Source organism: Megalopta genalis, chromosome 2, assembly GCF_051020955.1.
Source record: "Megalopta genalis isolate 19385.01 chromosome 2, iyMegGena1_principal, whole genome shotgun sequence".
In the NCBI taxonomy this organism is placed as follows: domain Eukaryota; kingdom Metazoa; phylum Arthropoda; class Insecta; order Hymenoptera; family Halictidae; genus Megalopta; species Megalopta genalis.
Genome location: NC_135014.1, coordinates 10,741,718 through 10,767,032, shown reverse-complemented (window position 1 = coordinate 10,767,032; position 25,315 = coordinate 10,741,718). Strand labels below are relative to the sequence as shown.

The 25,315-nt window shown below is 40.9% G+C and overlaps 5 protein-coding genes across 10 annotated transcripts in view; 3 read left to right on the top strand and 2 right to left on the bottom strand.

The window, feature by feature from the left end:
• Positions 1-239: 239 nt before the first annotated feature.
• On the top strand, positions 240-4,070 carry CCDC53 (Coiled-coil domain containing 53). Its single transcript, XM_033471329.2, has 3 exons — positions 240-477; positions 580-744; positions 821-4,070. Exons 1-3 carry the CDS (start codon positions 427-429, stop codon positions 1,094-1,096), a joined length of 492 nt encoding a protein of 163 aa, XP_033327220.1. The 5' UTR covers positions 240-426; the 3' UTR covers positions 1,097-4,070.
• Positions 1,498-2,522, bottom strand: RpL36A (ribosomal protein L36A). The gene is made up of 4 exons (XM_033471330.2): positions 2,422-2,522; positions 1,857-2,030; positions 1,670-1,786; positions 1,498-1,586 (listed from the first exon to the last, which is right to left on the bottom strand). Exons 1-4 carry the CDS (start codon positions 2,491-2,493, stop codon positions 1,566-1,568), a joined length of 384 nt encoding a protein of 127 aa, XP_033327221.1. The 5' UTR covers positions 2,494-2,522; the 3' UTR covers positions 1,498-1,565.
• LOC117220894 (uncharacterized) lies at positions 3,697-10,726 on the top strand. The gene is made up of 3 exons (XM_033471331.2): positions 3,697-4,069; positions 8,602-8,776; positions 8,921-10,726. The coding sequence occupies exons 1-3, from the start codon at positions 3,962-3,964 to the stop codon at positions 8,986-8,988; spliced, it is 351 nt and encodes a 116-aa protein (XP_033327222.1). The 5' UTR covers positions 3,697-3,961; the 3' UTR covers positions 8,989-10,726.
• A 1,753-nt stretch (positions 10,727-12,479) lies between these two features.
• On the bottom strand, positions 12,480-21,772 carry Dl (dorsal). 6 transcript variants are annotated; one of them, XM_033471321.2, is made up of 12 exons: positions 19,964-20,244; positions 19,059-19,145; positions 18,760-18,974; positions 18,446-18,689; positions 18,226-18,369; positions 17,961-18,151; positions 17,739-17,877; positions 15,462-15,554; positions 13,738-13,894; positions 13,428-13,660; positions 13,182-13,348; positions 12,480-13,094 (listed from the first exon to the last, which is right to left on the bottom strand). In XM_033471321.2, the coding sequence occupies exons 2-12, from the start codon at positions 19,108-19,110 to the stop codon at positions 12,957-12,959; spliced, it is 1,773 nt and encodes a 590-aa protein (XP_033327212.1). In that variant the 5' UTR covers positions 19,111-19,145; positions 19,964-20,244; the 3' UTR covers positions 12,480-12,956. The 6 variants fall into 6 exon arrangements, with proteins under 6 accessions (XP_033327212.1, XP_033327213.1, XP_033327211.1 ...); XM_033471322.2 differs by having other exon boundaries at positions 13,738-13,849; XM_033471320.2 differs by lacking the exons at positions 12,480-13,094; positions 13,182-13,348; positions 13,428-13,660; ... (1 more) ...; positions 15,462-15,554; positions 19,964-20,244 and adding an exon at positions 21,654-21,772 and having other exon boundaries at positions 15,855-17,877.
• LOC117220889 (uncharacterized) overlaps positions 20,833-25,315 on the top strand; it is a 4,849-nt gene continuing 366 nt past the window's right edge. Inside the window, exons 1-7 of the mRNA XM_033471327.2 lie at positions 20,833-21,896; positions 21,983-22,494; positions 22,717-23,122; positions 23,669-23,860; positions 24,573-24,715; positions 24,774-24,938; positions 25,006-25,164. Of these exons, the coding sequence (XP_033327218.2) occupies positions 22,109-22,494; positions 22,717-23,122; positions 23,669-23,860; positions 24,573-24,715; positions 24,774-24,938; positions 25,006-25,162 (1,449 nt within the window). The 5' untranslated portion in view covers positions 20,833-21,896; positions 21,983-22,108 and the 3' untranslated portion in view covers positions 25,163-25,164. The remainder of the gene's footprint in view (positions 21,897-21,982; positions 22,495-22,716; positions 23,123-23,668; positions 23,861-24,572; positions 24,716-24,773; positions 24,939-25,005; positions 25,165-25,315) is intronic.

Below are 25,315 nucleotides of genomic sequence, written 5' to 3'. Positions count from 1 at the left end.
TAAATGAAAATGCCGACGAAGTAGGACATCTGACGTTAATAAGTAAAAATGTTAGTTACAATTTAATTTACAATTAAAAAATTTCAGCCCTATTGAAACATATACAGATTCTGATGATAGGTTAGTTTTCATCTTAAACATTGTATGAACATTTAAACTGCGTATTTCTTAACCGATACTTATGATTCGTAAATTTGTAAATGATTTGCAATGTAACAGAAATTCAAACTCCCCGCCGTTCATATGTTATCTGCGGAGTGTTTCGGAAGGGAATACATACGTGTGCCTTCTATAGCTGAGAAATTGCGGTATTTCTGTACACCATGCTAACATGAGTTCTACATGATCTGTGCGAGCGATGCGTCGAAAGTTTATGACGTTTGACAATTGGATAATAAACACAGGGAATAACATTTGAAAAATACAATGAATGATTATAAAATTCCGATAATCGAGCCGACTATCGATTACACAAAGGTGCAAATATTCGTCTCCGACTTTTTTTCTTATCGCTTAGTAATGCTATCACACGTAAAAATCATTTACATTTTTCTTAGATTTCTTTTTCGCTTATCTTAGGTTCCGCCGATCAATCAAAAAAGGACTATTTCATTTATTAATCATTTCATTGTGCACACTGTCACATTCCTTAATAAATTTGCATTGTCTTGCGAAGAGAGATTATTCGAATTTGAAAATAAGTTACAAAGAATAGAAGCTTCTTTAGAAATTCTAGAATCTTGGGTACGTAGGAGCTGTTAATGATTTCTAATGCATGCGACTTCTGCAAATGTAAGTAATCTGTACATCTTTTTTGTAGTTATCGTCTGTTCCTAGTCCGGACAAAAATCAAGATAACATCCAAGCTCCCGTTAAGAATAATGACAATGTGCAAGAAGAAAAGAGTATACCAAAAGTAGATGAACCCGATACTACTGTGCAAGGTGAGCCTACAGACATTCAAACCAAAGAACAACCTGTAAATAAAGATCCTCGGTATGAAAAGTATCTTAAAATGTTACACTTCGGCGTACCGAAAGGAGCAATTAAGTTAAAGATGGAACAAGAAGGATTGGACTCGACTGTACTGGAGTAAATTCTAATTGACTTAACTCAGAACATTAATCATTAAAACTCTAGCCAACAATTATATGTAATAATACTTTACAAATCACATCTACTATATACATATAGATGTTAAGGTGTAACAAAGTCAATCTATAAATCAAATTATTCTACATACATAAGAAATAATCAACGATTATGTTGGTGTCCATGTTCTGATGTTTAAGTAGTTTTTAATCTTGTAATATGGTCCAGTGCATTGAAACGGTGCTTGTTTTTTTTTTATCTTGACAGTGATTCCCAGCAAATAGTTTTTAAGCCGAAGTCTACATATAATGGTGAGAAAAAAGGGGATTAAATGATTAGTTGTATTCAGGTGTTAAGCATGAGAAATATTTTTGCATTATAAGACAGTTAATAAAATAAACTATACAAATTCGAAAAGATTTATTTCATTTCTTATTAAATACATACAGAAAGTTAATGCATATAACTTCACCCTAGAACTGGATCATCTGACCCTGAAAAATATCAAATGTTATGTTAACAATTGCTTGATTCCTGGAATAATTTCATTGATAAGTATTTAATGAAAGGTGCTTACCTTTCTCTTCTTGTCACCTCCTAATTCAAAGTGCTTGCATCTCTTAAGAGGTATCTGTTTTCTATATTTGCATTCTGTGCATTCCATTCTTAAGACAATTTTCTTTGTAGTTTTTGCCTATATGTAGTATTATTCGTATGAAGAGTATGTTTTCTTTGCACTGTTAATTAAAAATGTTAATACATACCTTCTTCCTGAAAATAGGTTTGGTTTGACCACCAAAACCTTGCTGCTTACGGTCGTAACGTCTTCTTCCTTGAGAAGCATGTCTTTCCTTGCTTTTCTTATACTGTGTCACTTTGTGAGGCTTATGTACTTTGCACTTTTTGCAAAAAGTACGTCTTTGCTTCGGTACGTTCACCTAGAAGCACCAAAATCTACAAATTACACTGATGTATAGAATAATTATCTTGTAATATAACCCCGAGTTCAGACATTTTGAAATAACTACAGATTATACATTTATACAAATAACTACATATTCTTTCATTTAATTCATGTCGACTGAATCACTTTTTACACTTTTGCATCGTAAAAATTAAAACATTCTATATGCTTTCTGTCATTTATCGAGGTTATGGTTTCACTGAGACAACATTGACTAATGTTCGACAGAATTATTAAATATTGCATTCACTTTTCAGAAAATAATATGTACACTTTGAATCTAAACGTTGTAAATAGCGTTGTTCAAGGATTGGAGCTGTAATTTTAGATGAAATAAGCATATTTTTGATCACGACTCTACCTACCATCTTGGATATTTGGAAAGAAAAGGAAACGTATTTAAACCGGAAAATGGTATGTAAACGCACATTGCGCATGCGCTTGTAGTCATACGTTTTACAGAATTTAGAAATTTAATGTTGTTTGTTTTTTCATGTACGTGTTAGTACAATTATTAATATAATATTATTCGATCAAATTCAATTTGTACGATATTATCGGAAAAGTGAATATCATATTTTTTACGTTCCTTCAAACATAACATTTCGATTGCATACACGCCATTAACAGCCGGCGTCAAAATCGGTTTAATATATAAGACGTCTAATCAATAACAGCAATTGTGTATTATGTTTTTCTTCTTGTTAGTTTTTATTCACAAGTAATTTGCAAGTAAGCAATTGTTTTTTTGCAATGCAATATAATTAATATATAAAAGATACGAAATTCTAATACACTTGGAAAGACAATCTACATATGTATATGTACACACGATAAAGATAAAACTCGTACCGATCGACTATTGCGACACATTCTATTTGATTATCCATTTAGAAATCGAGTACTTAATCGAATTTATATTTACATTAAGTTTTATCAATTATGATATACATTTTCAAACTCGGTTATAGAAAAATCGCATTAGTATTTTACGAGGTTAGAAACTACTCGGTAAAAATTTGATGCATATTTAACAAAGAACGTGTGTTCAATCATTTTTAAGTGGCAGGTGTGTGGTCCGATTATTTTAAAATCTTTTCTGCTTCACTTATAGGATAATTCCCGCCATCGAGTTTATAATACGTTCTCCCGAAATCTATGTTCCGGTCGATTAATTGTGGATCGTCGACTAAACGATACTATTATATTCTAGAAAACATTAATTTACCTATTCCGTCGATCGATTTTTCGCAATGTAGAAGTTGAAAAAGAATTGTTGAATGAATCGCAGTTACGAAGCGTATTCGAATCGAGTAACTTAGCCTCGAACCAGACGTCGAACCGAGGCCACGAACTCTCGAACCCCTCGTCCTCGGCAGGATTTAATTTTATTTATACGTCAGGTGGACGGATTACGTAGAAAACGTACATAAGAAATAATAAAAGATTACGCGGCGTTATAACGTTGCCAATTAGGCGCAGTGACACGTACCGAAACGACATTAAGGTTTCAACCAATCAGGCATTTATCGAGTTTCAAACCCGCGCCATCTTCATTTTTGAACAAAGCCAGGTTGGATGTGCTAGGAGCGAACCGAGACCGGGTAGTAGTCAGCTTTGCGCTATTCGCGCCACAGTCGTCAGTACACGATACTCTCCACTCCTGACTGGTTCGACTCTGTCTCACCCTCCTTTCCCCTCTCTCTCTTTCTCTGTCTCTCCCCCCTCCGCCCCTTGGGTTTTCGCCTGACGACGCTGCTCTCTCGGGCATTTCGCCGGAAACCGACGCCGCGCGAGGACACACGGAGTTTCGTTACGTGTTACACACGCCACCGCTCTATATCTTTTTTCCACCGTTTTGTAAGCGGACACGCAGGCATCTTGCCCAACACGCATCTATTCACCATGAGTACTAAGGAAAACAACGAGGTCGCTGTCGAGAAGGTGACCGAGAACGACAAGGCTTCCGGGGACGCGAAGTGTGAGATCAAAGGAATCAAGAGGCCGGCCGAGGTGAGTCGTGTCTTGTTTTTTTTCTCTCTCTCTCTTTCTCACTCGCTCGCTCGTTCACTCGCTCGCTCCGTCTATGTGTATCTCTCCCTCTCTCTATCTCGTTCGATTTCACGTAATATCGTGTATATTATCAATTCTCGTAATTAGTACGTAAGGCATATACCTACCGTCTTAAAAGCACGTACGACTACGCGCCGGCTTTACACCATGCTTCCGCGCCACGCTGCTCGGTCACGGCATCGTCTACGATTTCACGGAATCATCGTTATCATAATACTTGGCCGATAGTTATTTTCGAGATCTCGATCATCCTCGTAACACGTTTTCCCGCTCAAAAGGGTTCGCGCCTAGATATTCGTGGCATTTAATAGATCCGCGGGACATCATTGGGATATTGTTCACGGTGTATCGTACTCTCGGGAACCAGGTTGGTGGGCGGCGGGCAGTCGAGTGGCCGTTTCGACTGACTGACGGCGCGGAAGAAGATAGGATGCCGGCCGGCATTTTCACTGGGTTCTATACTTTTGCTCGTCTCCTGAAACGCGACCATTTTCCCGCTTCGTGGCAACTTTGAAACGTGCGTGTGAAACGCGGCAACGATGTTTTCCCGGTACAGAGTCGAAAGGGACGCCATCGCATTTTGCGTGGCTGCCACGAGCACGATGGATCGTTCGGTTGATCACCCCTGTCGTTACAATGCCGTCTATAATTACCGATCTGGATTTCATGTTACCGTCTAATATCGGAACGAGCGTCATTATGCTCTTCCATTTTGCTCGGTACATCGTTGAAAATTTCGGGCGGGATCCTCGCGGGATGGTCGCTAGCACCATGTGCTCGATTCACAAGGTTTTCGTTATTTATACGTCCTCATAACATTCTTACTATTTATTACTGACCCGATGTTTCGAATTTAATCTATGCCAAGCACGATCTACATCGTTTCGGTATTGTATCTGCAAGATGGACGCCATTTTTAATGTAGAATATCAGAGTTATAGGTAGGAAAAGCGAGCATCCCGCGCATTTTTCCGACCGCCGTCGTTGCCGCCACCACCACCGTCGTGGGTTTCCATTATGGCGCCCGAAACCAAGCCCGCGTTCACTGTGCTATCTCGCTCGCACTCGTTCCATCTTCTCTCTCTCCCTCCCTCCATCCTCTCCTCTCCTATCCTTTCCCTTCTCACACCCTCTCTTTCTATCTCTGTTTTTCTCTCCCTCTCTCCCTCTTGCACGCTCTCTCGCTCTCGCTTTATGTGTCGTAATTGATCGATAATTCGTTATAAGAGGGTTAATCGTGTCTGACGGACGATCGATAGACTACCACATATCTCTTTCAGGTCGACGTGTTGCTCTGAAATTGTTTACCGATCTGCGTGCATAAACACCGCGTTGAAGGCTTCCTTCCTTGCTTTGCTCTCTGTCTCTATCTCTATTTCCCCCGGTATCGTTTTGTCTCTCTCTATCTCTCCCCTCCCCCTTCTGTCCTCGAGTCTACCGGTGTTCAACCGAACTGTGTCTCTCTCTTTCCCTCGAGAACCCCACGCGCGCAGCCAGCGGCACCGCCATGTATTATATACCCATGTCTCTCCTGCCTCCCCATTCTTTCGTAGTATGCCGCGCGGTGTTACGAACCTTCGAGAAAACATCGACACGATTTTTCATCTTAAATCGGACCCGACTCGTTCCACGTATCATGATAGCGGCGTCTTTATTTTTGGTCGATAATACGCGTGTTGCACGAGCAACGGCGACGCGGGACTCTATTATGGGGACCGCGAGGTGAAACTCGTTACCGAAAATGCCGGCATCGCCCCACGCTTTCGTCGTACAGTCGCGTATATATCGTAGATAGTATCATCGTGGTTGTGGCGTCCCCGCGCAGCGGCAATAATATGTCACGTGGAAACCACGACGACACGGCGGTATATCTGTTCAGAAACGAATCGAACCATCGTTATCATCACGATTATTATTTTGGTCGCGTCTATTGCTGTTCTTTTATTTTCCGGTTGGCATATTGGGGAAATACCATAACACGGCCTCGTCGCATTCTTCCCACGTTACCGTTTCGAGCCGATTGATTTTTCCTAGATTCTCCGATCCTCTCGGATGCGAAAATTCATTCGCAGCAGAACTATTGACGCATCAACGTTGTGCTCCGATTACGTAGTCACGTAGTAAATTCGATGAATATTATCTAGTACTCGCAGAGACACTATGTGACGCAAGCGCGTACCATATTAAGAGGAACGTGGAAGGAAAGGAAAAGGCGGGAATTACGAACAGCGACTAACCACGATAATTGTAAAGTTACACAACGTGACGTAATAAATCGTTAGTAACTCGTGGACAACTATCGGTGATCTTGTATCGCGGCGAGCTAATTGTTCGATATTTAGTCGATTAATCCATTACTTTGAACGTACTTAACCCATTTTGGCGGTAAAATGTAGCCAGAGAGAGGATATTTAGGATGAATAGGATTAATCAACCTGCTTACCCCCGATTTACATTAATATTACATGATTCTTCGATGCACGCGCCTCTATAGAGTTTTCTATCGAACAGGTGACACCGTTTTCCGTCGGTAAACAGAGTCGCCGACTCTGGTGGCTCGGAATATGGTTAAATTGATATGTGTTCTCGACGAATTATATAACGATTGATCATGGTATATCCAGACGGCCGAGAGAATCGAGCGGGAACGAGTACATACGATAGGTTATGAACGTTGGGTTATCTGCAAAGACCTCGTGATTAGTAACGAGTCGATAGGTAATCGTGTCTGTGGGATAACGGACAGAACACCACAGTCGTTTCATGACCATTGGCACGGCGTCTGTACGTCACTGTCACTTGCCGTTCGGTGTAAACTACCCGACAACGCCATCATGCTATAGCGGTAGTTGCCAACGGATTCTACGGTTTGAAGAAAGCGCGTCAAGTTTCAGAGAGATGTCGCGCGTCATAACGCTCTGTCCGACATACAATGGCTTCATGAATTACAAGCCGCTTTTTTTTCTCTCCATTGATTTGCGAAACACGCGTAACGCGTACCCGAATCGAAGGATATTTTCATTCATAATATACACCGTGAATTATATACTTGTGGACAGTTACGCTGAAAAATCTACCAGACCTCGACTGATATTTATATGTCCGTCTCGGTATACTGGTTTATGAAATGAGATATTACGTTCCGTTTGATAAGGACGCTCGATAATACGAGACACGGTTACCTTGAAGCGCGACACAGTCTCGTTACAATTTTAATATAATGCGATTAGAGAGTGTTGGAGTACGTTTATTCGAACATACGCCTCGCACGGATTTTCCTTGTAATTAGAATTACGCATTCTTTTTATTCCTCCGAGTAAACTTTACAACGGCTTGCTTCTGTGTGTATGATACCATGGGCACGCTGTTTCGTGCTTCTCTCGTCCCCTCCCCGTCCCTCGTTTGTATGTGCTATACGCGGCACGAACACATCCCTTCTACAAACATGTGTCGTAGCCGTGTCTGCCAATCCCTACGCTTCTCCCACCATTCAGTCTCTTAGTCGATTCCTCCCTTTGATTGGACGATGCAGTTCTCCGAGTTTTCTATGCCCTCTTTCCTCGTACCCCGCCGATACACACGCTGCGTGTGTATATACCATTACCGACCAACCACCACCACCCTGATCAGAAGAGTAACGCTGTATGAACACGAGTTTAAGGTGTACACCGGCATTTCGAGAATCGTTCAAAGCCATTCCATACTTTTCGAAACTGTCTGCTTGTTTCCGTTTATCACGGCCGCCGCGATTCGATACGAACCTCCTTGGTCACCTCGCAGACACCAACAGTAGATAAGATTGAAGGTTCAATGGAATAAGTTTTCGGTTTCGGAATAAATATCAAGAATCGAGCGGAGAAATTGAACTGGCGTGTTCGTTCCCGCTGAAATATCACGTTGAGTCTAGAATTTCCAGCCAGGACAAAGTTTTGTCGAAAATGCGAAAGCATCGATAACAAAATTTCTATAAACGATAAGAGCTTTTCGTTGCAAGATAAGAGTTCTATAATAAGCTGCACGGTTACTTTGATGTCAATGATGTTTATCAGGTACTCTTTCATTGCTGTACAGTTTTTTTTTAACGACCGCCTTGCGAACGTATGCATGTAAATTGCCGTATCTTCCAGCGAGTACAATTCCCCCCATCGTTTCTTGTGTTTTCCTGTTCCGCCATATTTGAACGGAAGGTCCCCCTACTTTCCTTTCCGTGTCTTTGCGTTTCTTGGCGGGAAGGGAATCCTCTTCGTCCGTTTTCTCCCCTCCCTTTGATCTTTCGGTCATTGCCGAGGGCTTTCCCTATTCGTGATGGTCTCCCACTTGTTTCCACAGCGATTAACTTCCAAATATACATAGAGAGACGAATGGGAGTTCGAACGGAAGTGGTTAATTTCTATTTTTATTTATGTCGCAAACGGTACCGACATACGGACTAATTTAGCTTCGAATCTAAATCAAGTGTTTTCGTATTACAGGAAAAGAACGATGACACGAAGAAACAAAAGAAAGAGGAGAACGGCGATGGAGAAGTAGAGGAAGAGGAGATTGAAGAGGAGGTTGAAGAGGAGGAAGAAGTGGACGGCGATGGCGAAGAGGATGACGAAGACGACGACATGCCAGAAGGCGAGGAAGATTTAGAAGAGGGCGAAGGTGAGTAACTAACCATTTTCCCGATGATCTTGGTCGATGGATGCTGTTGTACATAGATTTGAATGGTACGCGAATGGATGTCCGCCCGGTTCTATGCTCGTGTGTAAACACGTTTCGCTATAGAGTCGTTTTCAAATTTTACAGATGAAGAGGAAGACGATGCAGAAGGTGAAGTAGAAGGAGAAGTAGAAGACGAAGAGGAAGACGCATAATGAAAAAAGGGAAGGAAGTATGTAAGTAAGAAGGGAGGTAGGCACATGGTGTTGTCGTCGATCTTCGGCAGTCTTCTCAGCAAACACTTACTCTCATATTGAGTGGTTGGTAGCAATGTTGATATATCCATCGTGCCCGAAAACCTGTAATTGCTGGAACCTCCCAACCTACGAAAGAAAATTACCATCTCACCAGAGTTGTGGTGGGCTGACACGCATTAAAGGCAGCCGCAATTCTGTAGTCTTGGCTCTTCGCAATTCTGGTCGTCTAGCCATCACCAAATGCTGTTAGGTAGTTTGAATGAAAACCATTGATTCGTCGTCGCAGGGATGCATGAACGCGTCGATTCCGTTTAATATCACGTTTCAAGTACTTGGCGCGCACGCACGTTCGGTACCGATCGTACAGGGTTTCCGATTTGACGAATCTATTGTTTTCTCCAAACCACCTGCTAACTGGTATTTGCCGACATCTGGCTTATCTTCGCGGGACAGTTTTATAACGAAAACTTATTTAAGATATAAAAAGCTCTATTGTATTTAAATAGTGTAAAATGAACATTTGTGGGTGATGATTTTTTTACATTTGAAATCAAATTTACGTTTGTAGTTTGACGAATGTCTCTCACCTTGTGCGCGTGATTAATTTTCCTTTTCTCGACCTACAAATATATTTGCAATGATATTGCAGGAGCGCGAGCGATTTCACAAAGTGAGTAAAAAAAAACAAATGAAACGAGTGGAGCCGAGAATAAGAATAGCAAAGTAACTAAACAGATGCAAAAGTATATTCAACGTATACTATTATTCAAAGAAAAAGAGAAGCTTAAATGGTCTCGAAAACTCTGTCTCGTGCTCCTGTTTGATCTGAAAACAAAAATTAAAGTTGCTGCAACGCTCGCGCCAGGTAGTGTGGATGAGTAATGTGTGACTTTAACATTGCGTAATAATTATACATAGTATGTATAAAGTTACGAAATAAGAAACATTTTATTATTAACGATAACATTATGTAACGTAATGTAATGTGGAGAGGTTGTTACACTTTAGACTCAGGGCATAGAGTAGGGAGAGATTTATCATTTTTCTTTACAAGATTGCAGAATACTTTTTATTTCCTTGATGAATGTTCTCTTTTCGGTTCTTGTTATGAGTTTGTGTATCGTAAAAGTAAAAAGAGTTCAGGTCTTACTGCTCACCGTATTATCTTCAAAAGAATACAGAAGGAACAAAATGTTTGTGACAATGCCACGTAATCAAAAAGCCACTCTCCCTATTCGATTGCTCTTACTCGAACATAATTCAGTTGTATTTTACGTACTGTGGTTTTATTTTGACTTTGTCATGGACTGCTCATAGCAATGATTCGTTGACTGCCGCGGAACGAGTGACAGTATTCGTTTACTACAGAACTTCTTCCTAGAAAAAAATTTATTTTTTTTCCCTTTAATAATACATTCTCTCGTGATTCGTCACTTATTACCAATCGCCGAAAGATACTTTTCAATGCTAGAGTCGGTGGATCGTTGCAAATTGAATGTCCATGTCACACCACTTATTTCGGGAGACTGGTAGACAAGAAAGGGTGATGAGACATTGCGGTTACGATACCATTGTACCATAGCTGCATAATAAATAAAGGTAACGATAATTTGAATGCGAGACGATGTCCCACGTTTTAATGTACAAATATTTTCGAATGAGGTAGTTAAATAAAACGCAGTTAGATCAGAGAAAATGATTCGTTCTCGTGAGTAGTAATGGGTTTAAACCATCCGGAGACAAATTTACAGAAATGGCAGTATTAAAGTGAAAGAAAAACTGCTGTTCGTGGACTGAATCCTGCTACACTGAATCCAAGGAGATGGAATGGACTATGTAACGGGTGTCGATATAATATAGAAACAACATTTTCATTCGATGTATTCATAAACGATAGGTGGCAACAAAATTATTCGAGTGTGTACACCGTTAAAAAATGAAGCCTGAGGCGTAATTAATAATCGATCATTGTACCGTTTATCGGCCATACCATCTCCGGAACTCTGTTACTCGACGGTTTTATACACAATCCGCTGCTGTATTTACACGTGTTCACTTCAAGATAGTACCTTGACGATCATGTTGACAAAGAACTATCTTAAAGTTACAGGTGCCTGAGCAAAAATGAGTACTTTAGCGTTCATAGTATACAATACACATACACTATAAGCATAGGTCCATTTAATTTTATTATTACAATACCAAGCCCCGTTTGCAACATGTCCGTAAAGGGAAATAAGAAGGACTCGCGTCCTGTAGTTCGAGCCTCGAAGGGATCATTATTTGCTCTCGCTCGATTGCTAGACGTGACTGAAAATTATTTACTGGTGCTAACGGGTCTTAACAATCAATCAGGCAGATCGCCCAGATACCGTTACATCCCTACGTTCGTTAGGTAAGCATTAAAAGAAAAAAGAACAGAAAGAAAAAGAAACTGGAATTTAAGGATCTTAGTGAATCTGGTAACGAAACGTGTTTCACGATTAAACGTAAACAAAATCTTAGGCTAAGAATTTGGTTTGTGTGTTCATAAGTCTTGTTCAAACTACTTTTGTACAGGATACCATCGCATCATCACTTTCGACGTAACAGTAAACACCACAGACTATATTTCTGCCCATTCCATCAGAATTGAACTTTCATTGTATTTTTAAGTAAATACATTTTGGAAAACAACACAAATGGTTTTTTATTCTTCACGTATTTGTGAAGGAACGAGTCTCTTCCCTAGAAATATATTAGTCTATAATTCTTGGATGATTAGTTTTAACTTTATCCTAGGCTACTTTAGAATACTATGATATTCTTATATCACTTTGTACATAAGTATAAGAATTAAGAGGTGTGAGAGGTGACATATGTTGTAAATAGTTAAGGAACAATTCACAATAAAATATGATGTACGTAATGAGTATGTGATACATTTGACTAAATGATACTGAAGTTCAATATACGTGTTATCTACACAATTGTATGTACAATTACAATACACACCTAGATGTAATTTTATATGTACTAAATGTATGTACCTGTGTATAATTTAATTTGTATCAGATACTGTTTATTTATAAAATACTCTGTGTAATTATAGTACTGACTTTAAGGTGATATTTAGTAAATGATACTGAGATACTATGGTCTCGAGTGTATTCTGTATATATAGTTATAATCTGCGATGAAAAGAACACATTTTTTCTTTATGTATTTGCAAAATAACATATGATTCTGCTCTATGTTTAGGACAGATATTTATTTAAAGACGAATCAACGTGCCTGGACGGAATGTGTATTGGAGTTTTTATATCCGGGGTATACATAAAAATGGGAGCAGAGCATTTTGTGCTTCGATATATTATCTACTAATATAAAACTATATTTACAAGTTTGTAGTAAATATAAGTGTGTAAAAAGAATAAAAGTCGTATATTTGAATAAGCGTACCATAGATGTGTAAGAAATATTGTTTATTCACGGGCTGTTCATTCTTCCTAAACAATTATGCTTTGTACGAATATTGCATGCAGATTGTCTTTTACAATATACAATGTACATTTTTTGTTCATTATAAGACTTTATTTCATATAATCGTGGTGCTTGTCGAGACACTTTGCATGCACGCCAAAACGTGTAGATTTCGATACACTTTGATCACAGTCACAGCATTTTATGTATATATTAGAGTTAGATCGATAAATATTTTAATTTGTGATGTTAAAAAGGTTGAATCTCAGAGACCGTACAAAATTATTAACAACGTTTAAAATAGACGATCAACTTATAGTAATATACAATCAGTGATGCAATTTTATCACAACCAATTAAATACTAATTACTTTTATAATATAATCCTTATAAAAGAAATGTTCAACTAACGTTTTTGCAACGTACGTTTGTATGTCAGGATTGATAAAATTTCCGATTTCTTTTTATTCGTTAACTTCCTGTCTCGATTTGTACATGCTGTTTAAAGTGCTGAGTTCTGCAGTAATTCTTGTAAAACTGTCCGTCATGTTACTGCTTTCTCCATTATTTGCCCCTTGGTTTGCACCTTTGCTCGTTTCAGACTAAATCGAACAACTATTTATTTCCTTTTCTATTTTATATTATCAGAAGCAGCCAGGTTGATTAGCGAACGGTATCAACAAATGTACCTTATTAGAATCTGAGATGGACAATCCACTGGATAAGTTCTCAGAGAGAGCGGTACCAATGGCAGCAAGTTCTGCTGAATCAAGTTGATTCAAACTTGACATAAAACTGTATTGTTGTTGACTGTCCATGTCTAAAACACTTGTGGCATCTGCTGCCCCAACTCTACCTGTTGAATCACAAATTTGATTAGTATTCCAATGTAATATCATTGAATCTATAGCTTCAAACATTGTCAATAATGTTACCAGTGGCATCTAGTTCTAAGCCTTGATAAGTGGGTGTCACTCTATCCATTAACAATTGTTCCTGCAATTGTACTGGCGACGTGTCTGGTATATTATACGGAAACGTTTGTTGTACTATAGGATCATTCGTTGATGGATATTGATGTGGTGATAGCTGTGCTTGAACAAGATGTGGGCTGTAGGCATTGTATTGCATAGGTGACGGCGTACGACCTTGGGGTGGTACTGGAGGCCTGTATGACATATTTCAAATTGTACTAATTATACGTTTAACAACTTGTAAGCATTTGAAATTTTACTAACAAGTTACCTGATTGTCTGCATTGCAGGGTAATGCTGCGGGGATGTCTCCACGGAAAAAATCGGAAAAGATCCTCCACTTGCGCCTGGATTGCCGTACAACGATATCCTGTCGATTGGTTCTGGTTTGATAATGTTAAAACAAGGTTGATTCAATATCCCAGCATCTACAATATCATTAAACGAATAAACAAATACATCGGCGAATTAGTTGAAGGTAAGCTTTCCTGCTACTTTGTTATAGCAATGAAATACTTGCAATATTTTCTACTACTATCATCCTGTGATACTGTATTCATTTCCATGCAAATAATGAGTAAAAGAAAAACAAAAGCAAAGCGTAAAATTAGAGAAGGAGATTAGTAATGGAGATGATACATGCAAGTTTATATACTTTCACGCAAAACGACACTCAAAAAAAAAAATGTGTAACTCGTATTGCAATAATAAATGCGGTAAACGGGATTAGCAAAAGTCAGCAAACTGAATGAACATTATCACGTCGTACCTGCGAGTTTTATAAGATTATTCTAATCTGAAAATGTTCGGGAACGAAATAAAAAATACGGTTTACACATTGTCAAGTGATTGTACGTATATATATATATATATGTATATATATAGATAGATATATTATGCATATGTAAGTCATACAATATATAGATATAACTTTTCTCTGTCAAAGAAGCAGCTTATAAAAATTGTATTACCATACAAATATTGCACATAGTTTCTTATTGCTGAGTTCCTAAGTACAACATTCTTATAGAAGAGCAGAGTACTTGTATACTAGTCTCCATTCTCATTGTAATTTGCTCAATTTGTTGCAACTGTGGATATATTAGAACTACATCCATTTACGTAATTATTGATAATAATTATAAAAATACAATTTTTTTCTGAGAAGTACAAGGCCACTGCTCTCTGGTCATTCAAGTACAAATTTTAAATGTTCGTACAAAATATGTTCTTAAAAAAGTACAAAACAAGATCCCTCGTCGGTGTGTGAAAATATATATATATATATACACACATATATATTTATATATATGTATGTATATATGTATCTATTACATAGTATTTCTTAATACAATGAAGAGATATCTTCCTTTGCACACAGGAAATTTTCAACGATTGTTCCACGATAATGATTAGTGGCAATTAGGCACTGTATGCGTAAAATACTTAATTACAAACATCATAAACATTGAATGTTTCCTCTGTGCAAGAGGAGAGATAATTCATTTTATGGTTAGTGTGTGTGTGTGTGATGCGACTAGAGAACGTTGAAACATTAATATTTCGACAAATATAAACTTGGAGATTCATAAAAGAGTATACCGTCAACATTTCCCACATAATACAAGCATTCCAAAATACCTCTGGAATTTCCAACAAATTTACTATGCTCATTATAACAATCGTTACAACAAATGGAGAATACGTGCCCGTATTGAAATGCACAAAAGGGGTACTTATTACTGGCATCACTTGAGACAGCTTGCTATGAAATATTTTCACTTGTAATAGAGTATGTAGCAAAATGTCAACATGAAAATTAGTATGTACGTATCGGTATAGAAAAAGATAGGGTCCGAATAATTCGGCATCGAATATAAATATAGCAAAATTGTGTTCTGATCAATCTCGACGATGCGACAATGCCAATGACGCCATTGAAACCCACTCCCGACAAAGCTGTAGAATTGGGGACAATTTTAGAAAAATACTCACGCTTCTCAGCTTCTGCCTGTATGTGCCTCAAAACTAGTGAGTTTGGACTGTTATTAAACTTTTGTCGCTTTCGCCTTAACGAATCAGGATCATCTATAAATGATTGTACATTAACTTTGTGTGTTCGATCAATAATTAAAAGAAGTTTCACTGACGACAAAGGGCCCTACAAAGTCACGCGAAATCACTTCATCCTTAAGTAGAATAATTTACACAAAATAATATCTTTGGTTGCAAATACTTGCCGAATTGCAAACAAGTAAAACGATTATAACCCAATTCGGCTATAAATTAAACGTCTACTCTACGACTAGAAACAAAGTGATATGCGCATAAACTTGGAACGCTATAAAAAAAACTTAACAACGTGTAATAAATAGTAAAAAGCGAGAATATGAGTATAAACACTGTATAGTCTGACTAGAAAGGACTAGATATAATCCTTCGGCAATAAACAACAAGTTTCCGCTGAACGTACACTTCAGCTATAATTTTAGGTCCGCATGAAAGACTATGGAAACAGAATAACAATTTGTACCGGGACTAGAAAAGCGTTAGTAGTATTCGTCTCGCTTGCGTGTTTCTTTGAAATTCGTTAGAAAACTGTTTTCAAATGTACAAATGCATCGCAGGCTCGTGAGCGTGTCGAGGCTACGAAAATTCAACTTGTAAAAACGTACAATCGTAAAATACAACAGCCCAGACGAATCACAATATACTTGTATACTTCAAAATATCTTTTATACGAGCGTATTTATGCGATATTGCTTTGGGGATAGAAAAGTATCACTCTCGAGTGGAAGTACTCTATCAAACGTAGTAGACTATCAAAACCAACAAATTATGTTTCTTTCTTTTCTGAGTAGATCTTCCCTCCCTCCACGGGACTGTAATAGAAAGACATTTCATCGAACTCTGATGCAGTTGCATGTGGAGCCATAGCTGTATACAACGCATAGTGTTCAGCCTCTGTTAATTCCATTCCATACGGTGGTGTTTCATCACCATCCAATCTAAGTGATTTGACGCTTGTGGTGCTTATTGCACTTGGTCTTGGACACTGCAATTGCGCGGCATCTGGTAAATTATGTTTTGATAAATATGTGATGCTTCCTGAAGTGCTTAGAGAAGGATTACTGTCTTTGGAGGCATTCGAAACAGTGTCTTTGTCTTTCTTGATTTTCTTGGCAAATAATTTTGAGAAGAGTCCTTGTTTCGAGGACTTGGTGAGTGTTCCGGGTAGAGAAGGTAAATTCTTGTTGGGCGCTTCAATGAATGATTCAGGTATCGCATGGGAGGATATAGGGCGAGGCAGAAGAGGCATAGAAGGCATTTTTCGGATACGTTTCGGAGGCAAAGGTGGTAGTCTCTCCTCGGTTTCACGCGTTCCATCCCTCTTTGTGGTCACCGGGGGAGAGGGAGACGAATGATTCAGATTTACTTTTGGTACTGCCACATCTTCGTACTTCCTATCGTTCAGAAGATCCATGAATTCTATAGGATTCTTCATGGCCATCTGCAGACTAGTATACGTTTGATTATCGCAAACGTCTATATCCATGGATTGATCAGCGGTATTCTGATCAAGGGCTGCCTGCACCAACTTCGCATGCGTGTCAGCATAAATCTGATCGAGCTCAGCCACTTGGGTCAATAGTTCATTGAAGGACTTATTGCAATCTTCCGTTTCGGTCTTAAAATCAACTTCTTGATCCTTCTCTTTGAGACACGTTTGGCCTTTCTGTACCCATTTGCCTACTTCCGAGTAATCGAACCAGTCTGATTTATTTTTCGGAGACTCTAAGCTCTTCAATATATCCGTATTGTCAACGACAGTGTCGGACTTGGCGTAAGTCAATGTTCCTGAATTGGTATCGACCGTTTCTTTGTCCATACGATTGTTATTGATTGGATAGATCTTATTTGTTTGTTCGTTTTCAGTGTTATTTTGCACCTCGTTATTCTGGTAATCTATTATAGTAGTTTTTAAGGGGTTCGTACTTTGTGCGATAGTCCGATTAACCATAGCACTTCCGTTACAAGAGTCTAATGTATTCTTTACGTTGTATAGATCGTTCAAGGCGCGTAAGGCAGAGATTTTATTAGTGGATTTTTTAATGTCGAAATCGTTATTATTAAATTCGTCAAGATTACGCGGATATCTGGGCGCAGCGTTTGAGAATAAGGCAGACTCGGTGGCTAAGATTTTACCAAATGTACTATAATCTGTTTTCTTCCGGGCAAATGCTTTCCGCAAAGACCAGAATGCAGGCCTACCTGCACCAAGTGGTAACATCTGAAATGGTAATGGTTCGCTAGTTGCACCATCGGACGGTCTCTTAAGCTGAATGTACACTTGAACCGGTTGATCCACTTGTTGTAACCGATAAGTCGGAGTTCTAAATGCTATTGCAGTCTGTTAACATTCATCAAATACCATTTTACATCTTTGTAATGCTAAAATATCGAATTTATGATTATGCAAACGTTAAAACGTACTTGTTTATGTACATGAGTAGGCTGAAAATCTCCAAGTCCTTCCCACACCACTTGTCCATCCTTTTCTTCGAAAAATCTTACTTGTATATCTTCTTTTGCAACCTTTTCACACAGCAAAATCATTTCCATACCACCCGCAACCGAAGCACTACAATGACTGAGCTTAGATATAACGAGATCCGACATTGCCTCTGAAACATTCAAGGCAGACGTAGAATGGCCGATTCTAAAAATAAATTTAAAGCCTACAGTCGATTAAACTTACTCTTATCAAATATAGGATCTGATACAACCGCCGGTAACGCGACATTAAATTTTCCTTTCTGAGATCCTTCTAGGAAAACTTGAAAACATAATCTCACTGCATTAAGATCGATGCTAGTAGGTTGTCTTTTATGTTCGAAGCCAGCTATGAAACAAAAAATGATATATGATTCTGGATTCTTGTAACAGATATATTGTTTCTGATTTTATCTTTGACTTACTTCGAAAAGGATCTACGCGAATTTCTTCTCTTATTCTAAGTGCATCTTCTATATCTTTTTTCTTAACACACTGAATACCAAGATTCGCAAATGTAACTGTCATGTTCTCAGAAGATACTTCTACTGTACAAACACCTCTCTTGCATGCCTCCTTTCCAACAAGATTATGAGGATGAGGTCTGTGCGGTGGATCTTTTGTTACACATGATACTACAACTAAGGCTCGGCCTTTGTATCCCACTATCTTTATCATATATTAATTATTATTATATAAGATTACCAATGGTAGATGCTACAACTTCATCAATACTCACTCTTATACTAGGAAATATTTTATTTTCTGGTGTACTGTTTACACCAGGTATACTACCAGCAGATCTGCCCTCGCACTCATAGCGAAAGCGCAAAGCTTTGCTAGCTGGCTGCTCTGTTATCTCAACATAAGGCAATATTCGTCCGGTGTTCATTTCCACCGGTGTTGGAGTTCTCGTAGACTCCACAAATTCAGGATCCGTTCGGATGACCTCAACTATTTCGAAAATTAATAGAAGTTGGACTAAGAACATGAATTAAAAACTTTACATAGAAATATAGGATAGAAGTGAATACTTACTGACATCACTAATATTTATATTGCCATCACTCATATCAGAGAACTGTTCCATACCTCTTAGTGGTTAGTACACTGAACAGAAGCCATCTGAAAAATAATCGTTACTTCAATACACGGCATTTTTTAACACCAACGAAGCTGTGAAATACATAGTTCGCTGTACGTGTTAGGCTATTATTTGTTCAAGAATCACGTGCACAAAAAAGTAGCTGCAACACGTCGAAATAAAAGCGTTTCTTCATGATCTACGATGATTGTTTTCCACGCGTAACTAACGAAGGAGGAAAACCACGAACAAGAGGATCGCATGTTACAATGTCCTTTTCCCGCGACACGGATTTGATCGCGATCTCGTTGAATCCAGATAAGAGTCTGCGAGTGTACCTAAAAACCGGTTCATTCGGTGAAGGTGTGCATTCTGAACGGTGTATCAAACATCTTCTTGGAATAGGTGTTTGTGTCGCAATATGTAGCGACGATTTACGCGGAACGAGTTAGGCGTAACTTTTCGATTAACACCGATTTGGAGAAATCGAACGCGATGATAAACGTGCATGGATAGAGGTTCGGTGTGCTTTGGTTGAACTTCGAAACGACAGCTGTTCACAGGTATATACTCAGGTGTACTCCCGGAGTCACTGCAAACTGCAACACAAGTGTCCCGAGGGAAAAGAAACGGCAAGAAAATAAGACAGAGAGCAAGACAGGGACAGAGAGACAAGTCGAGTGAAAGATAGATAGAGAGAGAAAGAGAGAGGGGGAGTGAGAGAGAGGGAGAGCGCGAGAGCAGTGGACGAGGAGGGATGCCACGCTGATCCAATCATTATTTTGGGAGAGCCTAGGTCTGTACCAGCCGTGTAGCTATAATTAAACTATCGTAGGACAATGTGACGAGAAAGACTTGCCTGCAACTCGATCGACATAGTAAGCACTTTCTTGGACACGGATTATATCTTTTCTGATCGAAGCGTCCCGTCGGTCGGGTTACCGTCGTTTTTTCTGTTTTTTAATAAAGTCAACTCTCGTTACGCTCGATAACTGCGTAGACGCGAAAGATATTCCACGATTCAAATGCTCCTGATTGGCGCTGCGCACACGGTTCGCGTCCGCACACGGTTCGCACGCGACACAAAAGTGTGTGCATGAGACGAGACTAGAAACAAGACCTAACCCGACGCAACATTTCGCTCGAACTTTGCATCGGCACTGGCAACTGGCATGCTCTCTTGCCGCTTTGAACCAGCGGACCGATATTAACTGCTCCGCGGATAGGCGCGAACAGGCGCACTCGCCATTCCAGAAAGAATCTACGCTTTTGCGCGGTCAAGCGAAGTGTGCGAGAGACTCTGTTACGCGAACGTATTACGTAGATCCAGACATTTTGAATTGAATCGATCGTTTCGAATCGGCCGCGACTGTTCTTTCGATAACCGCAGGAAAATCTCGACGCTTCGATTTGCATTCCTCGTTTGTCGCGGTTAATGTTTTGTCGCTTGCGAATTATGAATTGATGCACGTTCCATCGATCGGTCTAATGATTCTCGCGCGACCACCAACTCCGATCGCGATAGGATGCATTTGGACGCGTCGCAGGCGCAGTAAGATTTATAGTCTTGTTTCGTTGTTACTTTGTTCGAGCATCGTCTCTCCCGAACCTGGGATTTTATCTTCCGCTCGCACGATTTGTGCTTCCGCTCTCGGCATTTCATTTCTACGCGTGTATTGTGTAGAGATTATTTCGATTTCGAGGCAAAATCTTTGGCGTCGGTCCAGCACGCGCGACGAGCAAATAGCAAACGATTTAGTCGAAGATAAAATAAGTTTAGCAATAAGTCTAAGGTTCACCGAAATTATCGTATGGAGATTACGATTCAGGAACGTGGCTACATGTCCGGCGCCCAGGTGTTTTCACGCGATGATGATGACTCATTGATGCGCGTCACAGGATTCCATTTTATCGTTCGAAGTCGAGAAATGTTAGGTAATCGAAAAACTGCTTGTAATTATATAAATCATTTCGGGGAAGAATCTTTACCGGACAGGTTTTCTATTTTTCGGCAATTGGCAGGTTAAGATAGTTGTCAATGTTCCGAGATTACGCTTACAAGTCGGATGCACGCGTTACGTAAGCTCGAATCGTTTCTTGTGCGTACCGTCGTAGGTGTTATATTGGATTTATACGATTCCACGAACTAGAACGTTCGAGGTACGCGACAGTTCGTGCGGCTTGTTAGAAATAATTGAAGTTATCGAGCAAGAATCACAAGGTTGTTGACGGGAAGCGAGCGGTACTCGTATGATGTATACAGGTTGCCTCAAAGTAAGCAGCACGCTTCACAATGGTTACGATCGTAATCGATAGATCCAACCTCGAATCTCGCATTGGCAATTACCTGCGCCATCATTTTGAGATTTTGGGTACTCGCGGTCAATTTCCGGAAAATCGATTGCCCGATATATTCAACAGATGGCGTTCGATTTAGTAATTGTAATGCTCAACGTGTACGCCGCAAATTCTATACATTTATGGCGCGCAACGGTACATCGAACGCAATTAGAACGCTAACAGAAACGACGATTTAATCAGTTTTTCACCTTATTTGTAAATGTAACAAGATTCTTCTAGACTCTGTTATTCCCGCGTTGTATCCCGACGAACTTGCGTCGCGTGTAGCGTGGATCGTTGTCTTTCGTGGTAACGGTAACTTTACAACCTATTGAAGGGTAGTTTTGAACTTGGTTATACCTAGGTGGCGGTTTGAACGCGCCTTGGAGGACAGTTCGAAAGAAGGCGCGGAAGATTCGACCGCCTACGGAAAATTAAAAATTGTTGCTTCGGTGAGTGCGATTCCTAATGAAATACGTTGTCGTACAATATCGACAACAGGTAGATAGATAATCGTTTGCTTGCACGAATATTCTAGTTAGCTGCATTGTACGGCTGGACGACAGGGGAAGCGATCGGCGATTCGCTTTTGTCGCGACCGGTCGCCATGACGAGAACGGCAAACAATCGTTGATCGCTTTTGTGAAAGAGCGCTTACTCGAGAATGCTGCAAGCGATGCCAGAAATTGCGATCTCGCCGAAGAGTCTGCCTTCCTTGAGCATTTCGGCCGGCTCGAAGGATGAGACGTGCCACATTCCCGATGGAAAAAGGCTGCCAGGATGCGTACGATGTAAATTCCAACCGTACTCTCATCTTCCAGTAAGATGTTACAGACCCACACCCCATTATCGTCCACCAAGGACTTCCCTGAGGCTAACTGGACTCGCCGCAATAAATTGCACCGGCTCGATCAACACGGCGAAAAGCTGTCCAGAAAATTTAATATGCAGGCCCATGTTTCGCATCATCGGCTCCGCGTCTTGCAAGAAGAGTCTGTCGATGATTGATCTCACGCAGTCCAACATGGAGGCGGAAAACGGCGACCTCGGGTATGCATAATTAGCTGCCTAAGTTTGTCGAATCTTCCGATGGTTTTGTTTGATATGTATTTAAATATTCTAACACCTCAGGGCGTGTTCAAGGCTTTTAGGAGTATAATAATCGAGGGTTAAACAAGGGGGCAACGAGAAGCTACATACCGCCCTGTGCAGGCAGTCCGTTCGCGACGTGATTTTTTGGTGTAGCGTTAATGTCGGTTCTTGTTCATTTAGGTCGGATAGTTGCTCGACCCTGGAGAAGCTCGAGGACACCGAGAAAGTTTACGAGGGAAACGACGTCGGCCTGGGCGTCGGTATCAAGAACTGGATGGACGGATTCGTGTCGGCGGAGTCCGAGGAAGGGGGCTTGAGATTTTTTGAAAATCCAAGAAAAGCAGCGAGCCTAGTGTGCCGCGTGCTCGTGGTGAACGCGTGGAGGCGCAGGCGCGAGGAGGTGGACTATCTTCGCGGCACGATCGACGATTTGACACGGAACACGGGACACCTACAGCTGCAGATATCCGTGCTGCGTCGACTGATCGACACGGAGAACAGCCGTGTTGGTCGGCTGACCAGTGAGGCGAATCGTTTGAGAATGCAGCTGGACGAGGCTGTGAAAGGGAGAGACGCTCTCAAAAGGGTAATACGTTCCACGAAACGTCCAGAGAAAACTCGATGGACCGCTTTCTATCTGTTACAAAACGACAGTGGATCGTAACATTGAACGCTCGTGGCGTTGGCTTGCACGCGTGAAGCACGAGAGTTCAATGACGTTGATCTAACTAGAGGGATGACGCTAGCGCGACACCGACATGTGTTTCGAGGTCGCTCGATAACAAGGCTCCCGAAAGAATGAAGCTTCCAACGGTTTCGGTAACCGCTGGAAAACGGTTACCTCTAGTATCGGACGCAGCCCCGCGTTTCATGATCACACGTTCCGCGAGTAATAGAGCTTTCCACCGATATATCGACGGGCATCCCATCTCGACCATTAATTAGCGTGCACGGTGGACACGAGCGAGCTGCTGGCACCGGTCCAACAGCTAATTGTGAAGCGAAAGAAGGAACTGTATCGCGACGCAGCGGCGTTGGTCGAAATAGATAAAACCGGGAGTCCTGTTCTAGATACTTTTCGCCCGTGCGATGCGCATATATTCTACAAAACTGGGTTACCCTTCTGTTGCAGGAGAAAGAGAAGATCGAGGAGGAGATGAGGCGGTTGCACGAGTACGCCGAGGGAAGACTGGTCGTCGTCGAGAACGTGCAGAACGAACTGATCACGGCGCAAAATCAGGTTCAAGCGTTGGACGAACAGATCTCGAGGGACCGCGAGAAGCTGCTCAAGCTGCGGGAAGACAAAAGGATGCTGATCGAAAAGGTCAGACTCTGTTCCAATGTTTTTCCTTGCTTCGACAGCCAACGCGGGACATTTCGCCGAAATACTTATGCTACGAGGTTACACCGCGGTTTGCAAGCTGCCATAATGCTGCCATAACGCTGCGAAAATTGATTTCACCGGATGACTCATTGCTCGAGGCAGACGAGACCGAGGAAGGAGAGGGTGCATTCGGTTCGATGTGAATTTCTACCGCCTTCTATGAGAAAATGAGTCATCCTGCTGCCCTTCCGAGTTCATGGAACTCTCGCAGAGTTCAAACCCTATAACGATGGGGCGCGAGGCGTTCGGTTCTTAACCATTTTTCTTTTCGAAAGTTTCGTCGCTTACACGTTCGAAGGATAGCAATTGAATTTGATAGCTCGGTGGATGAACACGTTAGGGGATATAGTATACGGTTGAGTCACGTTTCTTGAACCATCGGTGACTCAATCTCTTACGGTACTCGTTGGTTACCTAGAAAGGGGATCGATGCTGTTGACCCATTTCGTTCCTATTCATCAGAGATTACCAAGGAGAAAATAACGAGAATGTTGCACCGTCGACTGCAACGTTTGCAACCGGGTTTCGTGTGCAGCTCCGCTGCAGAGCAACCATTCGTGTCGTTTATCTCTACGAATTATCGATCGTTCCGTGGAATTTACATGCAAGACCACCGTCGATACTCGGAATCTCAATATAAACATTCGTGTAGGTGACAGCCTGCGAGACTTTGGCCAAGGAAAGGGGTGCGAGGGCGGAGAAGTCGGAATGCGCTGCCGAGGAGCTGCAGCTCAAGCTGGCCACGCATATCGTTCTGACGGAGACGTCGCAGAAGGAGATACAACGATACATCAAGTAATTCGCTCGAGGTCAGGGTCAAAGAGTGTTTCTAAGGGTAAGGGACGATTCTCAGGGAACTGAAGATCAGCGAGGCGGAGATAGCTAGGCTTGAGAAACGATTGCAGTGTAGCGAGGATGCTGAGAAGTCTCTAAGATTGCGCGCGACGCTTCTGGAATCGAAGCTGAACGATCGTGAAGCGGTCTTGAGATGCGTCGAGTCCACTTGTAATTCGCAACTGTACGTTAATCGACGTTAATTTCGCGTCATCGAAGAGTTCAATTTTGGTAACGCCCCGATATTTTAGGGCGGAGTTGAACGATCTAAGGAATCGTCTGATAAGGCAGTCTCAGGACGGTGGGTGGAGCAGCAGAATGTTGCAACTCGCTGGCACGGTCGTCCGTGCCCCACGGGCCATTTTGAGGTCTCTGTTGTCCACTACGGGACCGGTGCTGACCCCTTAAAGGTAGATCCGTCAGCTCTTCATTGCTACTTCTTGATTTAACAAAGATCAGGACTTCGTTGGTAGGTCAATCGTTTAGTTGCAATTGGTCCCGAAAAACTGTTTTTAGCAAGTTAAGGACGCTTTTATCAGGATAAAGTTCTTCTTTCTCTAA